The 18,437-nt window shown below is 47.7% G+C and overlaps 1 protein-coding gene across 4 annotated transcripts; it reads right to left on the bottom strand.

Annotated features, from left to right (window-relative positions):
• Positions 1-1,265: 1,265 nt before the first annotated feature.
• On the bottom strand, positions 1,266-18,347 carry MIGA2 (mitoguardin 2). 4 transcript variants are annotated; one of them, XM_071817305.1, is made up of 16 exons: positions 18,234-18,347; positions 16,519-16,761; positions 15,675-15,885; positions 14,811-14,923; positions 12,531-12,648; positions 11,885-12,024; positions 10,321-10,438; positions 10,046-10,146; positions 9,447-9,562; positions 8,952-9,024; positions 8,211-8,297; positions 7,875-7,973; positions 7,267-7,401; positions 6,472-6,525; positions 5,446-5,562; positions 1,266-4,855 (listed from the first exon to the last, which is right to left on the bottom strand). In XM_071817305.1, exons 2-16 carry the CDS (start codon positions 16,612-16,614, stop codon positions 4,655-4,657), a joined length of 1,779 nt encoding a protein of 592 aa, XP_071673406.1. In that variant the 5' UTR covers positions 16,615-16,761; positions 18,234-18,347; the 3' UTR covers positions 1,266-4,654. The 4 variants fall into 4 exon arrangements, with proteins under 4 accessions (XP_071673406.1, XP_065709896.1, XP_065709897.1 ...); XM_065853824.2 differs by lacking the exon at positions 18,234-18,347 and adding an exon at positions 16,840-16,939 and having other exon boundaries at positions 10,321-10,435; XM_065853825.2 differs by lacking the exon at positions 18,234-18,347 and adding an exon at positions 16,840-16,939 and having other exon boundaries at positions 15,675-15,870.
• Positions 18,348-18,437: the final 90 nt, after the last annotated feature.

The following is an 18,437-nucleotide window of genomic DNA, read 5'->3' as shown; positions in this document are numbered from 1 at the left end:
CCCCGTGAAGTAAAGATTTAGGAATGGGGAGAAAACTCAATTTCCTGCAGTTGTAATATGCCTGCTTTCAGATAGCAATTATGATTATATCCCATTAATTTCAACAGGCTCTTCAAGGCTGACGCTCTCCCTGGCATCGCAAGAAGAAAAACAGCATTCAAATCTTATTATTTGCAAAGAAGGAGCAAATATTTACTGCAGAAGTTCAGTTCATTGCAGGAGACTGCTACGAGGTAGCGTGAGTGATTTACTGCTTTCATTATTCGAGTTAAATAAATCTCCTCCTTTTCAGGCTGTTGAATATAGAGCTGTGCTGGCAGAGTGGATTACATTTGATCTATGTACCATGACAAGCACTGAAAATTGTGGGCTTCATTGCTGCGTTCACCCACTCCTTCCTGAGCAGCAGCAGAAAGTGTCAATACACGGAACAGCCTTTGCTCTGCTCCTGCAGCGTAAGAAAGCACAAAGCTGCTCTGGAGATGGAATACACAGCCTGACACCGTGAAAACCAAGAGAAATTCCTTTTAACTCCTTCAACTAACGTTCAGGGTGTGGCATGAGACAGAAATTTTCCTATTCGTGAATGTTTGCATATATCAGAGTTCATGACAGGCTCGCATTAATGCTAACCAAGGCTTATTTTTTATTTTTAAGCGCGTGGATGAAATCGTTAATCGCTGTGGAAGCAAACAGCCTATCTGATTGAGTCTGGTTTCTGTGTCATGTGAAAAATGAAGTATTGAAATATACTGTAACAGCTTCAGAAGGAGGAGAAGAGTTTTCTGTGTTGCTCAGCAGATGGGCAGCTCTGATATCAACCCACAGTCCTCACCCGAGGTTTCTCTCCCATCGTTTGGGAGGCTGGCAGGTAGGCTGCAAGCACCTGGACAATGTTTAAGAGATTCTGCTCCTTACTGGGATTTTCTGTTATCACTTTATCAGTGTCTGCCACCCAAACACAATCACAACACCATGGAAACAGAAAAAAATCTGGAAAATGAAACCCAAGAGTTTGCTCAGAGGACAAGGAGTGGTGTTTATTTTATAGCCTGCTTAATCTACAGACTTCAGTAGAACAGGGAGGACTCCCCATGCAAACAAATCCCTGAAGTTTACTTGTGACTTCAGGATTTTGTGTCTAGAAGAGCCATCCTTGTTTTATACCACCATTCTAGCGCCAGAGGTGTCACCACAACTGCCACCTAAATCACAACCCAAAGGCTTGAGTTTCTAGTGAGGAAATTTAGAAACAAAACCCACGATAATGAAGGAAAGTTTTATTTGACTTGGAATGCCCACATCCTAGGATTAAAGGTATTAAAAAAAAAATAGCTGCAAAGAAAAAGAAAGCAGCAAAACAAGAACAGATTTTTTTCTTACACCTTTAGGAAATCAAGAAAAAATAGGCACAAGTTTACATTCATTAGTTTCAGATATGGCAGAGGAATGTTCTACTGGGGAGGGGTAAATAGAATCCTGCTTTCCCACCTCCTCCTATGAGACAGCACAAGTCGTGCTCCTCAAAGCCACACTGATCTCATAGATACAACAAGGCAGATTTTTCCTCACGTTTTTTTATTAACATATTTGTGCTTTAAAGATCATAACGACCCTCCTAGAGCCATGTGGTATAGTCTCTACATACATACTAAAGTACTGAGTATGTACTTTAACCACTGGTGAAGCTTGTTACCACCTCCACGTAAAAACTGAAAGTCATGCATATTTGAAATTTCTGTTTAAGCATCGGAAACTAGTGGAGGATTTTATTTCATAGCTGCTAAGCCACTTTAAATCCCCATCAGTGCTAAAATCTCACAAGTGTCAGCCCAGAATGATTTAACCCCTTGAGAATAAGGGTTCATTATTAAAAAAGGCAAATATCTCTAGAGACTCTACCTGAATGCGTATTTCATCTGCTACTACTACTGAAAAACTTCTTTTGCTAAACGCAATATGCTGGGGAAAATAGGATTTTCTAGCGGTCTTGTAGGAAGCCAGAGGACAGGCAGTTGTTCCATCATAACCTTTTACTCTAAAATAGATGAGTACAAGGTGGTGGCTGTTTGGACCAAGCCCAGCTCTGGATGGGATGGGTGGCAGCAGCCTCAGCCCCTGCTCGATGTCGCATCCACATGTTTAACATCCTCCCCAGCAAAGAGAAAATAAGTTTGTCTCACACACCCTTGGCTTGTGCACAAGTGAGTGTTGGTGGATGGAGAGGAGAACTCAGCCTTTGAGAAGCTGCGGATGCTCTCCAGGAAGATCCCTCTTTCCCTTCTCCCCGTTCACAATAACGGCTAACAGAATCATAAAGCTGCAATGAAACTGGTTTTCTTCCATTGGATTGATTAAGAATTTACAATTTCTTAGCTTAAAAAGCCGCAGCGCACGTTAGCGTTTGATTCACGGGGACCCCGTTCCAGTGCCCTCTCCCACCAGGATGCGAAAACCGTACACAAGGCAGACAGGCTGTCTCAAGCACTGAGGCCAAAATACACTCAAAGTAGTAAATAAATACACATAAAACAACTCTAAAAATCTGAAATTAACAGCACTGATTGTTTAGAATTACAATCCATCTTATTACATTAATCTTCACATTTTAGCATCTTTTTAACCACTATACAAAGCTGCTGAAGTTACTCTTCTAAACCAGCCATACAACAGCACAAAGCACTATAATTTTTTTTTTCTTTTTTTTTCTGTTTTTTTGGCAAAGTGACTTGCTTTCAGAATATAACGCACTTTCAAATCACAGTTTACACACAGCAGGTGTGTCGTGCTAATACAACATCCTCTGTTTCTTCTCTCTACCAGGAGCAAGACACCTCAGAGACCTTCCCTAGTTTCAATTGCTCTCTCTTAAATCCTTCCCATACCAGTGTATTCCACTCAGCCTCACTGGGGTCAGCTGCTCCCCACTTCTGCCTCAGCACTCGCGTGTTTATTGCATTAATCTGGTCTTCAGGATAAGCCACATCAGTCTGCTGTGCTTATAGAGCAACAGATGTTACATGCTCCACACTTACCCTCTTGCATGCATCTCAGGAGCATTTATCTGCTCCTTTTACATCCTCCTGTTTACTTTTTCCCTGCTTACTTCCTTCCTGCTTTTATCAGCAGAATCCACATTAGATATCTGAAGAGGAAGACAGACAACATTTGTATTCTCCAAGCCCATGCACTGACTTCCCACTCCTATGGAAACTCCAGATTCTTCCCCCCCACCTTACAAAAATATGGCTCAGTAAGACTTGTACATGGAACAGACACAAAGGGAAAACTAATCAGTCTGGAGAAAAAACAGCAAAGCTTGTGTTTTTGTGAAAGTCTCCGTTTTTTTCTCCCTGAAGACCTCGTTTGGAGGCTGGGACTTGGAGCCATATGTGGACTGAACCAGAAGAGAGGACAGGCTGGATGCCACTGTCCCCACGGAGGACTCAGCAAACCTCTGCAAACCCCACACAAAAGCCAGGACTGCCTCAAGCCCAGCGCATTCCACTGCTGCTGCCCTGGGCTAGTACCAACCAGCCTGAGTCCCAAAGCAACCAGAGTTCAGGCACCAGCTGTGCAGTCAGGTTCACTACAAAGACAGATAATACACCCGTGTGCGTTTGGTCTATTCCCAAAACTACATGATGTTTCTCAAGATTTACAGCCTAGAGTCCTTTCCTCTCTAGCAGCTTGACCCCAGCTCTCCAGCTACCTGCACACATAACCCCTTTCGTACACCACATCCAACACCTTATTGCCTTGCACATCATAGGAACAGGCACCACGTTATACCGGTTCTTGTGCAAGCCCCACACCTCCTACCCAGCCAAAACTGCTGCTGGCTCATTCTGAAATACAGCAAGGCACTTTGATGGACGTTCAAGACTTCGTGCATGCACAGGCAGGATGCAAATCCACCCTCTGCTCACACCAGCTTGCAAATGTGGACCTCAGCAATCTCCTAAGCGAGGGTGACCATGGCACAGAGCCCATCATCAGGCCTGCAAAGAGCAGCAACACAGAGGGAACAGACCAACTTCCTTAGAGCTTCGGAACGGTTACAAAAGTCTGCGTTTTACTTCAGTGCTTTACAGAAGTATTTCTTCCTCCCTGGGAAAGAAATCTTTGCTAGTCACATTGCACGTGTTAAAACACATAAGGTAAAAATCAGCAGTAACGTCTGTAGGAACACAGCAGAGAAAGAACGATAAGAAAAATCCCAAAGCAAACAAGTCCTCCTTGAGAAGCTAAGGGTCAAGCGGAGAATTTACCAACGATGTTCCCACTCCCACACACAATCGTAAACGTCAGGGATCATCTCCCAGAAAACGCACAGGCAAAACAGGTACATATGTTGCCCTATTCAAGAGAATTGAGCAGTAATCTGGGCCCAGGCAGTTCGTGGTTTACATGACACATTAAAAAGAATAATAATAAAAAGAACAGGAAGGTGAAACAAAGAAGAAATTCAAACCATAAGCTGGCAAGTGGTCCTGGATCCATCCCAGCAAACACTACTGGCTACAAAAAGCAGGTCCCACCAGGTTGCTGTGTGTTGAGATAGTCTTGCTGCCACTGCTGAGCACTGCAGGTAGTTTTATCCATCTCTGGGAGGAAAAAGGTCCTTGTACAAAGCTGTTTTCCTCCCCGGACATCAGATGAGCTCCTCCAGTGACTCGTTTTCACTGGGCAGCATGCCGTTCATCTCGGGAGAAGTCTCGGTGCCCAGATATCCCAAGAGGATCTCACTGCGCCGCCGCGACAGCTGCAAAATGTCTTCTGCCAATGACTGCACTGTTGTGTATCTCACGTTGTCCAGATCAAACATGTCCTTCAGATACTGTACTATCTGGTGCTGAGAAGAAAAAAGGAAGGTTTACAGTAGTGTGACCTCCTACCTGCCAATACCAGCTGCTCGGACTGCAGCAAGCAGAGAACCCCAGAAGGAATTTTGCACCTATCCAAGCAAAGATCTGCTTTAGGCTGGGTATTACTTTTGCGGCTAAATCCCCTCATGCCTCTGAAATAGGACAGCGGAGCTCCAAGTTAGGAATGCACTGCTGATGTCCATGGCAATATCCATGCAAACATTTACTGAACGAAAACAGCCTCATAATATTATCTACAAGAAGAAGAGGATTTAGGCTTTCAGATCAAAAATGTAACTTGTAAGATCCCATGCACTCTTAGACAACATTGTTTCAGCATATGCAACAGTAATCTTTTCTGCTACTAACGGTATAAACTGATCTCATCACACAATTTTGCTATAATCTACGGTAAATTGTGCTAGGAATTCTTACCAATCTGCATCTCAAAAACCAGTGATTTTTAGAAGGCTTTTGTACAGAGCCAAGTTTCTTAACGCCACGTCAGTCACCAAAAGCACACATCTGCAGCTTTACGCTAGAAGACAGCAGATTATGTACAGAAAATCCATCTTACCTTGAAGAAACTGCAGACTTCAGATAGCTGCTGCTTGGGCCCCAGAAAACCAAAGGCTAGAACAGGACTGACATGCTCCGATACGGAGTAGAAATGAGAGATAAAGCCATCTGGTACCTGCCATAGGGAGGAGAAGAGCCAGTCATTTTGGTTCTCAGACAGAATTAGCAGCTTGTTCCCTATCGGCTACCAAATTCAGTGCCAGAAAGCACCGTGCAGCAGTAACTGAAGTTAAGAGCTACTTAGGAACACCTCTTCCTGCAGAATTACATTTATCTTTCGGATCCCTTGAAGGATGACTAGAGCTTCCTATCCTCATGTTTCTAAACTACTGTTTCAGGAGGAAAATAAATAGAAGAAAATGGAAGGCAGCCATCAGGCAGTCTTTACAGACTATTTATAATCTCCCAACCAAGCTAGGAAAGCACATGCGAATATCCAAGACAGAGCTCCCAACGCTCTCATTTCTCTTCGTCCCATCTCACAAGGGAAACCCAGTTGTACCAGCTGGTTGTGGGACAGGAGTTGAAAACTCGCCAGAGGCCACAGACCCTGTGGCAGAACTGGGGTTGTGAAGTGGCGGCTTCCTGTTCCCCAGGTCCGTGAACTCATCTGCTGTGGTATTTTACAAAGCCACAGATTTCAGGGAAATGCAGCGAGTAGCAGCTGGTCAGCACTCAGCGCTGGGAAACAGAGAAGCCCGCAGGGAAACTACAATTCGCCCTGTTGTGCGGTGTCTGTGACCACTCCTACGACACTGCGAGCAGGGAGAGGGAATACCAGGCAGGCAATGTTGCCTTTCGAATCCTCACATTAAGAAAAAGGGAGAATAAACTCAGATTGATTCAATAAAACACCAGCCAGGCACTGGAGCAATGATGGCCGGACCCCAGAGCTCTAAAGCATCACAAAGAATGCGATTCAGTTCAGTCCCATAACGCTCAGATTTTGTATTTTGTCAAGATCTAGCTGTTATCTTATCAGCTTCAAATACAGCTTCTTCCCCTTTTAATTAATTTTGCTTACCATCAAAAGCCTCCTTTTTGCTTTCAGAACTGACCAGCAGGCAGTTGCTAGAGCCTACGATTAACGAAGAGAAACCATCAGTTACTGGGATTACTTTAAAAAACAAACAAACAACACAAAAAACAGTTCACCAACACATTGCCATCACAATACCTACACAGTGGCCCTTTTGTGTCAACAACTCTAAAATGACTGACAAAACTAAAAACTAAGTGAACTGGAAGCAGATTTGGACACTCCAGACCCATTCCAGAGAAACCAAAGTGTTTTTGAAGATTGCTAATATGATCCAGCGTCGTTGCCAACCACCCCCGCATGCAGACTGTGGGCAGACCGCTGTTAAAAGGTGCCTCCCAACCACCCTCTTCCCAGGCTATGAAACCAATGAGTCTTAAATGCTAAAGCGCTGTTCTTTGAGCCTCCGTGTCTGCTGAGGTACCACCAGAATGAATGGCCAGGTGCAAAAAAACCAGCCCCATACGTTTTTCCCTACATTTTGATCCTCTTATTCTCAATCATGAAAATATGCGCTGCCATCTTTTAACACCTCCATGGCATCGCTGATAAAGGCCACTAGAGAAATAAGTCTATTGAAGCCAACCAGTTGCTTTCAAAATAAGGAAAGCTTTCCTGTAAACCATTTACATGTACCAAAAGATTGTTGTTTAGAACTTCAGGAAAACATGGTATTTCTAAAGAGAAAATTCAGCTCGGCCAGGACAGCCGAGGTTAAACTCTTCCCAAGCATCAGCACTGAGATCTCAGGCTCGGCACAAGGGCTCCCGCTGAACGCACCGTCTCCTTGAAGCTGTCGGAGAGCCAGCGGTTGCGCAGCACGGCCAGCACGGAGGACGGGGGGTTCTCCAGGTCCTCAAAAGCATCCATGAGGATGAAGTCCAGCACAATATCAAAGAAACTCATGCACACCACCTGTCAGAGAGCAGAACAGTCTGTGAAGGGAACAGTTTTACTATTGCGCTTTGAAGTGACGCGACGTAATGAGCTGAAGTTCGCCACCAAGGCAGGAGGACTGAGCTGTGTACGCTCAGTTCCTGGCCAGGAAACTTATTAATCCTGCATCCAGGAAAAGCCCAGTCAAAAGGCAAACAAATCTTACAGACCTACAGGCAGCAGCTTGTGCCCTCTAGAAAAAGTTGGGGGGTTCAGTTTTGTGTGCTTGTTCGTTTTTGTTGGCTTTGTTTTTAGCCATAGTAGTGCTGATGGCAAGATTTGCCATGAAGTTTCAACACCCCAACAGCCACTTTTACCCTCGCCCTCCCCAACAATATACATTTGCAAAATAATCATATTTCAGCAGCAGTTTTTTCACTCGTGGGCTGTTCCCACATATTCATTAACCCCCAGCTCCTCTGCAACTTTCTAGAGAGAACATCTTTACCAACCCCTCTTCCCTCCAGCTCCTGCTGAGTGGTCGGCCAGGTCTCTTGCTTCAGTGCGTAACGCAGCATCTCCTCGTAGCTTTCCAGAAAAGCTTTGGGATTCTAGAAGAGCAGAGAAACAAAACACTTCAGAAGGTATAACAACCAGTTGTGGGCATATTTCACCGGAGTTTGACTGCTCTGATTTGAGCTAACATCAACATCAATGCATCAAATAGTCACAGGCATACAGATGAACATTCTCCTTCCAAGATACTGGAAAAATCTCTAGGTTGGGATGGAGGAATGAGTTTCTCTGTGCTCACAAGATGAAGCTGAGTTGTTACACAAACGTCCTACCTTTTGAGCTTTTGTCATCAGTCCTATCACCATTTGCTTCCCAACCTCCCCAAAAAACAGTTGATTGCTTTCATCCTCCAGCAGCTCCTGTAAAGGGAACACAAGAAGTCTCTGGTGAACGCCTACGCCCACATGAATTCTGACTTGGAAGAAAAAAGGACAGGATGCAAAGTGGTGCAGTGCTGCATACATCACTATCATTAACCTTTAATAAGCTGGAGTCCAGAAAACAAAACTGCTCTCTTCAGGAAGTTTAAAATTAGGCTGAAAGACTGGAAGCAGCAGGAATAGAGGTGCAGAAGCCACGCAGTGGCAGGGGGGCCAGGCACAAAAGCTGCTGTTCGGACTCTAGACACACATTGCCAGGATGTGGGTCACAGTACAGAGAAGGAAACCTTGCCCTCCCACTTCAGAGTTCGACTCCAGCCCAGTGAAAAGCTCTTAAATGGGGGCAGCAGCTCCTGGGCAGCTTTGAAATTACCAGACTTTCACTTCCCAGAACTAATCCAGCATCGCTGACCACAAAACCACCGCTCAAGCTGGGCACGGAGCCCAGGGAGATCCTCCCCCTCTCCAAATCAAATCAATTGGGACAGGATTACAGAGTTCAGCGAGGGGAGCTTGAGCTGCTGCTGCAGTTATTTGCTCTGGAGGGACAAAGACTTTACCCCTGCGCAGGCAGAGGAGAACGTGCTACTGGCAGCAATGTGCTGGAACCCGGGAGCCTCGAGCCGTTCTCACCTGGAAGGCCTGCCTGACGCAATGCAGCTTCGCGAGGAAATCCTGGTCGCTGTAGCAGCCCAGGAGCTCTGTCCTAGAGGGGAAGGGCAAGGATTGCATAAGTTTTCATTCTCCTGATGTCTGTGCTCCTAAAAACTATGCTCCTCTCAAAAAATAATTCCCAGTCTGTGCCTAGGAGAAAGTAACAACTGCATCCTCTTCACACAGCTCCCTGGGGACCCCAGCACCTCCGCAAAGGCTGTTACAGTACAGAATGGTGCCAGCCACACAGAACAGCTACATTCCTTATTTCCTGGGAGAATTACACTTTCTTAACATGTGTCCTGAAATCTGGGGCAAGTGCCCTGGGAAGTCGGAAGCAGTGGGAAGGGTGCTAAGGGTTTCCATCCCCAAAGGTTTATTCTGGTTATAGGGCTGCTCAAAGGGCAAATAATGTGTTCATGCTGCTCAAAGGAGCTTCAACACAAGGACCCACAACTCCAGCTGGTGCTTCACCTCAGCGTCCGGCACGTAACTTTCCCTTCTTTCACTAACTGCAGAGCTTCTTCATATGCTGCTGCTGGCTTAGAGAGGTGGAATGGCATCTCCTCAAACTGGAGAGAGTCAAAGAGCTGTAGGGGTGGCAAGAGGCATGGGAAGAACAAAATGGTCTCATCAAATATTTGCAAATACTCAGAAATCACATACAAGCATGACGGGCCCTCTTTAGCTGGCCAACTTTTGTCAGCCCTGATTATTTCACACTAAGATATTTATTTTCCTGCCAGTTTCAGAGCTGTTTCAGCTCTGACACAGCTCAATATCCCTTAAAATTCACTCAACCAAGCCACACTACCTTAGATTTACAGTACTTTCCTAGCTGTTATGGCACATTATCTACAATAGACAGGAAAATGACACTGAAATGCTGGTTGGAAAGGGCTGCACCATGCCCCTAATGAAACAGCTTTTCCTAATATCCACCATGAACCTCCCAAATTGGGGCTGTTGCTCCCTGTCATATCATCTTCCTTTGCCAAGATGTGTTTGGCTCCCCTGCCTTTGTGGTTCCCTTCCAAGCAGCTGGACTGCTACACACAGCTGAAACTTGTCACCTCTGCTGCAGAGAAGAAGGAATCCTCAGAAACTGAGCTGTCTTCATCATCCGTCCGAAGCCGCAATGACCCATCCGTCAGTGGGAGCATTAAAGCCTTCTCTGGAGGAGAGGAAGAAGCTGCATGTGTTGGTGTTTATGGACTCTTAGCCAATGTGCTCTCCCTCCCACCCCAAAACCAGCACTTTGTCACCTCTTCATTGCCTAGCTTACAGAAGAGACGTAAAATCAGGAAAGAAACTGGTCTTCTTATGTATTTCTAAGCCAGCTGCGTACCCAGATCCAGCAGCATGCTGTCCGACGGCAGCGAAGACCCGAACTCCTCCTGGAGGTGGTAGGCTCGGTGCAAGAGGGACTCCAGCTTCTCGGCGAACTCCCTTTTCTGGGACTCCTCCTTGAACACACAGAAATGCCGCCCTTAGCCAGCTGGGCAGAGACGGACTGACAGCACAAATGTGGAAGGAAATTTTCAGTAAAATGGGATTTAAATCCTATAATGCAGCTAATAATGCAAGGGGAGGAAAGCTTCTACACAGCCTATTCAAACCCTCTGGCTTTTTAGCTCTACAATTCTGTTGAAAAAGGAAGAAAGAACTTAGGAACTTTAACCTGCCATCCAGAAAAACAGGTATTTTAATGAGTTAGAGATCACTCAATTCTCCTGGTTTGTGACTTTAGCCTAATTTCAAGAGGGAATCACATCAGAAAACCTGCGTTGAATACAACAGAGTATCCAGAACTGGATAACAGAGTCAGAGTCCTTGGATTAAGGTGCCAGGCATAAGCAAAGGTTACTTTAAGCAGTATAGGAGGATTGAAAAAAGGGAGGAAAAATAAGACTTACACAGCATCTTGCGTTCATGCCCCTGTGTCTGCATGAATACCTCACCCAGAAGACAGAAGCATTAACAAGAAGCATAAAATCTATTTTGATAATGAATCAACTGGTTTTAGGTCGGTTTTAGAAATACTCTAAGACTCTTGAAGGAGAGACAAACACGAGAATCCAGATTTGACTTGGATAAATATTATCACAGAAAAAAAATATCCCACACACTTACTATGCCATGATCAGTTTATAAGGGGCCGGGAACACTTTTTACCAGCGAGAACTCCTGCAGAGTTGGGAGTTCAGCTCCTTTGACAGTCCCGAGCTACAGCTGCGCTCTTTAGTTTTTTGATTGTCACTGAGTCTTCCAGTCTGATCTCCTCTTATCAGAGGCCTTCCCTGCACAGCCCACAAGACCAAGCCAACAAGGTGTTGCCCTAAAACACTTGTTTCTGTAGCTGTAGGCAGAACAAGTTACACGTCTCCCTGTCCCACGTGCTCAGTGAGCACGGGCATACGTAGCTCCTACTGAATTACCATGTCACTTTACTCATTAATACAAGGTGGCAGCCAGCCTCTGCTTCTCCAGCTCCCAGGGATGTGACAGTGACCATCAAGATCTCCACTTTCACGTGTGTTAGAAAGCTACAGACACAACACTGCCAGGCAAAACGCTACTTTTTTCCTCTGCGGCACTGTATTTGTTACAGCCTTTTCCTACCTCTGCTGCTGCTGGAGAACTTGTGTGCCAGTGACTGACATGATGCTGGAAGGTGGGTTGAAAAGCTGGGGAATGAGGGGGCGAGACTTATTTAAAAGAAGAAATATTAAAAACACCCACTCACATAGCATAAGGAAGCCACAGATACAGACAGCTCTTAAACAGAGTCTGGCCCAACTCTGCCCTTAATTTCCAATTCTTTTAACCTCCTACTTACTACTTGCAGCACCCAGGCTGCTGTTTCAGTGTGTTCCCCAGCTGGCAAATGCACGGGAAAAGAGGGGACCTACCTCTGGGATGTTCTCAGCCATGCTCTCCTGCTGTTTCTTGCTGTCCCAGGGCACAGGGGTGCTGGTACTGGCACTGTCCCTCTGCCTGATGGTAAGCGCCTGCTCCCACTTCTGCAGTGCCTCCTCAAACAGCTCCATGCCTGGCAACGCAACCAAATACACACTGTGAGGGTTCCAGGCCACTCACGAACAAAGCGATACAGCACGAGTCTTTGCTCACTCAGACAATCCAGCCAAGAGGAAACCCTCACCCCAACGGATAAGGAAGAATAAATGTATTCTATTTCTTTCCCTGTTGTATATGGTTTTATTTGGATTCAAAGTTAAGGAGAACATCCCCAAACTGGTTAAAACATCAGCCATGTTACTTCCAAAATACTGTTCTCTGCACAAGGTGAGCCTGTCGCTCAAGGAACAGTATTTCATAAGTAAATTATTCACTAAGAAAACATAAATATATCTTTAGGAGAAGATGGATTTTTACAACTAGCAAGTGACTGAGTTTTAGCAGAGAATGGGAGAGAGTTTTCTGCTAGAGCTCTCCATTGAGCTGCAGATGCTCTATGTCAATTTACACCCTCTTTTTGCTCTCACAGCAATAAACACCCCCCCACCAAGGGCGATGTGACCCTTGTGCTTTTTTTACCTTGAATGTAGAGGCTTTCTGCACTGCAGTCACCAATGGCTCCAGCATCCCCCATCCCCTGGGCCTCCCACATCCCCACTGATGCTGGCATTGGACTCGATGAGTTGACTGCTACCATCTGCAGGAAAGGCACAGAGAACAGCAAACACCTTTTGAGTTCTCTCCAAAGGCAGCAGCGTTAAGATCGCACAAACACCACCAGTAGTTAAATCTGAATCATCAGCTGTTTCTCTGCCCTGTATGGGTATCCCCCTGCCTGGGAAGGGAACAAGGGTTACTGGCCCCCTCCTGGCTGGGTTCACACTAGCAGGGTGCGGAGAGGCGAGGTGTGAAGTCCTCTCCTTCTCCACCCAGCAGCTTATCTTCCCAACCAATTCACACTGAAACTTCATTAGGAAAGGCCAAGCTGTACAACAGGGAGCACTAGGAGAGCACGGGTGGAGGCAACAGCTTGAGAAAGCTCCAAAGCAATCACTACAAAGGCACAAGCATTGTCATAGAAAGTTCACATCAGCCCCATCTGCCTCTACAAAAACTGCTGGAAGCGGGGGAAGAGACCATAATCCAAACAAAGGAACAGATTAGCAGCAAAAACACAGCTGAGAACTTTGACCGACCAGGGGGATCCCTGCACTTTTCTTTGTAACCAAACCCTTTCCTGGGAGAGCTGAGCATTCAGATCCACATGGTGAATTGTCAGCTTTCTCCGATTTCACACTAGTGCATAAATGTCTTTTAAAGTCAGGCCCAATAAAGTGCTGGTTTCAGATGCTATCAATGACCAGTGTTTTCATATTAGAGAAAGACATCCAAATGTGAACCTGATGCTAGAGAAAAGCTACCATAATCATCTGACAGATTAATTCTTGCCTGCCTCCATTGATTAATCTTGGTGGAGTGTTAATAAATCACCTTGAGATCAAGAACTGCTGATTTATTTCCTAGAGGGCAGAGAAGAACCCTAGGACGCAGATGAGAGAACACGCAGAAACTGCCACTGTGTGAAGGATGAGCTGTTTTCCCATCAAATAACGTGAAAGCAGTGAGTACGGTGTCACGGATGCAACCAAGGGGGAAGGGGAGCAGATCCCTCTCTGTGTGGATACCCCCACACATGCACCAGCAGTAGAAAAAGGAATTCAGATATTTTTTTAAATCAAAAGAGAAACAGAGTTCAGCAATAAAAAACCCAGAGAGCATCTGTGGGAAGGGAACTAAATAAGAGTCCCTGCAGGGGGACAGAGGCCAGAGCAGGACACAACTTGGCCTACACTGACACATCCCATCATATCCCAGTTACCCCGGGGAACACTGGTGCAGGGCTGCTGGGCCAGCACTGCCGCCTGCTGGAGACATACTTTGGCCAACATAGAATTTTGGCAAATTTTTTGTGCTTTAACCCTACACAACAAGCGAAAATACAGCAATGCCTGCACAAACTGTAGGGTGTTGCTGGCCAAAGGGCTGATTTTTCCCTCCTGTTGCCCCAACAGCACTAACCAGGTGCAGAGCCCAGGCCGGTGATGCCGAGGGGTGTTTTGCAGTGAGTCGCAGTGGACTAAACTGCAGAGCTTCACTTGTGCTGCCCACTGCTCCAACAGCGGCTCGTGAGGCTTTGAGCAATGCGGGATGTAAAACAGGTCTTGAAGCCACAAGCGCTCCCCAGTCTTTCTGTGTTTGGCCTCACAAGAGGTGGATATAAGTACTGATGGCTTCTCCTGGCTGGTTAAGCCTGAATTACCTGTGTTTATAGGCTGCTTTTGGCTTTGGAGGAGGTAGAATCACTAGGCTGTGTTTCCTGATAGGATCTATCCAATTTTGGTAGTTAACTCAGTTTTAACAACCAAGCAACCTGTGAGCAGCCCCAGCACAGGAGCTGCTGGGCCACCCAAACCTGCACCACAGAGGGAAGCAAATAAGCTCCTCATTGCTACCAGACCCCGTGACAACCCAGCCTTGCTCCTTGAGGGGGGCAGAGAGAGCCCCGAGGAGTCACAACCACGTCCCACACACAAGTCCCTCCTACAGCAGCTCTTTGGCCAAAGATGTGGGATTTACCCTGGGGCTCTTGGCCATGTGAAAATACCAAGTTCAAGCAGGCAACTGTAGACAGTTACTACAAGGTTAATAGCAGAACCCGCCCTAAAATTACACCATAACTTGTTCTGCTCCAAAAGTTTGGCGTTACCAATTGACCAGCACAAGCACAAGGACTTGGTGATCATGTTACAGGTATGTGCACTCACATCTCCCATTCAGCCCAGCTGATAAGGTCCTTACCGAGACGAGGCTGTGGGAGGAACTGGAATGTTTGCTGGGCTCAATGGAGGAAATCCCGCTGAGCGTGTCATTGCTCTTGCTGCCAGGACTCTGGACTCTCTTGCTGGAGTATCCTGCAGTTGGAAAGGTCACACAAAACCAGGATTTTAGGCCTGGTTCATTGCAGCTGTGAATATAGAGGGGAACATCCCCCTGTCGAGTGTGACTGCGGATGGGCAAAGCAGCATCCAATACCTTGAAATGAGTCACAGGTCTCCTGTATGCTCTATTTTACTCTGAGACACTAAGAAACCTAGTATCAGTGGGGATCTGAGGCATGAATATTTATTCACTGCTTACAGATCACAGGAAGCAAGTAAAAGTGGAAAGCGTCAAGGAGAAACTCCTCCAGCTTCCCTCGGGCCAGGCAGAACACAGATGTTGCTCCCTTAGTTATTATTAAAAACACTTAAAGACTTTCATATGTTTCATAAAACAAATGCTTAAGCCCCAAAATGCTTTTCTGAGGGTCTGGGTCAGTCTTACCGTAAAAAAATCAATACAATCAGGTGAAGAAGCTGCCCGAGGCCCAGGAGCAGAGCTGGACAGACACTCCTGACTCCCCACCCTCCCCTCCACATGCAGGACCCCTGGGTCAGGCATCATATTTGCATCACTGAGATCAATTCACAACCAGGTCACCGCATGCCCCGGGCTGTCATTATCAGGGGACGCATAGAGTGACAGGTCCACAGTTGCGCTATACAAATGGCTTTGCTTTCCTCTCCCCGCAGCTGTTAGGAGCTTCCCATCGCTCCCTGTACACCCTCTTTGCTTCCTCACAAAAGGCTTTTGGGGATTTTGTCCCTTTTTTGCAAGGCCAACCTTTCTTCACAGAGGAGACCCTTCTGGTTGGCAAAATGGGCACTGTGATCCCTCCAGGCTTAAAGCCGCACTTCTCCGGCGCGATCTGCTTCTTTCGACGGCGACGACGCTTCAGCTGATGAGCTGCAAGAGCCAACGCCACTGTCCCAAGAGCTGTAGCAAACAGCACCTTACGCAGGCCTGGAGAGAGCCGCAGCTGAGAGAAGACAGACTTTAAACACAAAAGATATGAAAGAGCAACAATGAAAAACCACTTCCACTACCCTTATTTGTTGTTTGTTTTTTTAAAGCAGTCTTGAACATAAGACACTTTGGCATTCCCCCTCCCACCCATAAAACACAGCCCCTGCTACATGACTAAGACTTTGCAGTGGAGAAACTGTGGAGCATCATTTTGACAGAACCTGGAGAACTTGGTCTCAGTCCTCATTACCAGAACATGCTGTCAAATTCACACACAGCCTGTAACAGACGCAATCCAGGTTACCCAAATTCAGCTCTGAAACCCTGGTATGTAGCTGAGCTTTATTGCTCCAAGTGTTGCATTGCTACAAGTGGGAAATATATTGCTCTTATTTAAGACAAGTCTTTTTTTCAGCACCGTTGATGAAGAGAAAGGTTGAACCTGAGCACTCTCTTGCAGAGGGATGTGGGAAGTCCTTCTCTCCCCTCTCCAAGCCCATCCCACCACCCCAAACTCTCCACGCAATTCTTACAAACCCTCAAACTACCCAGGTCCTCCAGCACCACCCTGTCACACCTCCATCCCTCACAACTACCATAGACAACCCCCAAAGAGAACATCCAAGGAATCCAACAGAAATTCTCTTCCTGCTTGTTGTACCTGCCCAAATGTTGTGTAAACAAACACGGGGATCTCCGCCACGGTCATTGCCAAGGCCTGGATGATGGACATTCCCTCTGTCCTTCTAAACGCCATGTCTGCATGAGGATGTCAGCACCTCCGGGAGCCGTGAAGGGGAAGGGCACTTGTGGATGCTGTGTGAGCTGCTCGCAAAGAAATTCAACTTTTCTGTGGCATCTGGCTCAGAGTCCTGGGGCTGCCCTTCATCTCACAATCCTCATCCTGCAAAAAGAGGAGAAAAATCAGCTGAGTGAATGCCTCACTTGTGCCTTCTTGTACTGCACTTCACAAACCACATACCATGTCACTTGGAGCAGCAACGTTGCTAGAGCCAAGCAGCAGATCTAAGGCATATTCTCAGCAATGGCCGCAAATTTTTCGCTTGTCCTACAAACCAAAGGAGCAAATTTCCAAACTGCCCTACAGCAGAAGCACCCTTGGACTCAATAGCAGCCAGAGATTTCCACGTGCACCAGAAATGGCTGCAAGTGATTGGAGAGATTTTATTTGCAGTCCGCATACAAAAAAATTAGTACAAGTAACCATATGTATGCTTTCATTGTCAAAACTCGGCTTTCATACAGCGCATCAAAGACCAATCAAAAGCGGTTTGCCCAGAAGGTTTCAACACTGCTTGAGTTTATGCAGAGCTTTACTGGGAGCTGGGGAGGAGGGATGTACTTCATGTCAAGGACAGAGCTCCAGAAGAACAGACTGAAACCAGAGGGGGTCGTCTTTTAAACACCACAAAATTATAAACCCTTTGGCCCTGCTCCCTGCCAGGCCAACTGTCCCAGAGAGCCGACTCCACCACATGAGGAGATGCTGCTCTTACCTGCTGCCAGGCCATGCCGGGCTCTGGCATCTCCCCGCGGCAACAAGATAAACCCACCGTGGGTGTCACAGCCCAGTGGCAACCCCCCCATTCCTGGCTGACCGGAGCCTCACACCCCACAGCCCGTGGGCTGGTGTGACCCTGTGGTTTGGTGTCACCCCCTGGGCTGGTGTGACCCCCTGGGCTGGTGTCACCCCGTCCGGGAGCCACGTTTGAAACAGTCTCACAATGGCCGCAGGGACCAGGTACAGGTGACGGGCTCTCCCCACAAGGTTAAACGCAATGTTGAGGCCAGAGCAGGGATAAGCAGAGCAAAGGGCATGAAATTTGGAGCTCAGAAAACAGTCCGGGGGTTACTAGACTTGCCGGGGTGGTACAGGCAGCAAGGTGCTGGGGAAACCCCCCTGTCTGGGGCACCTCACCACAGTCCTGGGTGAGGCAGCCCGGGCACAGGGTGTTAAACCCACCGGCCTGGCAGGCCCCAGGCCGGCAGCTCCCCCCGGGTCCCCCCCGCACCGGCTCTGCAGCAAGCCCGGTCCTTGCGAACGGGGCTCCCCGGGCCCGCTGCACCCCCGGGGCATCCCCATCCCCCTGTACCCCCGAGCAACGCCGTATCCCTGTGTCCTGGAGTCTCTCGGGCCCTTCGCGCTCCCAGGGCATCCTCTGGGTATCCTGCCCTTGTGCACCCCATGGTACCACCCGCACCCCAGGCATCCCCAAGCCGCCCTCACTCGGTGCGTCCCTCCATCCCCAGGCCCGGTTCCACCCGGGGGTCCCCGTCCTCCCCGCCCCCCGCCCCAGTGATGGTGCGGCCCGCCCGGCCCGGTCCCCGCGAGTGAGCGCGGGCGGCACCACTCACCGTAGCGGGGGGCGCGCGGCCCCGCTCGGTGCCCTCTCCCCCCGCTGCGCGCCATGGCCGCGGAAGGGCAGCGTCTCCTTCCCCCGCACCGCAGCCTACCCTGTGCGGGGCGGGGCCCACCGCGACGGAGAAAAACCATCCCTCCCCGCACCCCTCCAGCCAATAAGAGCGCCAAGCTGCTGCCGGTCGACCAATCAGAGCGCT

This window comes from Patagioenas fasciata, chromosome 20 (genome assembly GCF_037038585.1).
Source record: "Patagioenas fasciata isolate bPatFas1 chromosome 20, bPatFas1.hap1, whole genome shotgun sequence".
NCBI lineage: Eukaryota > Metazoa > Chordata > Aves > Columbiformes > Columbidae > Patagioenas > Patagioenas fasciata.
The sequence above is the reverse complement of the archived record's forward strand: the minus strand, read 5'-3'. Positions and strand labels throughout refer to the sequence as shown.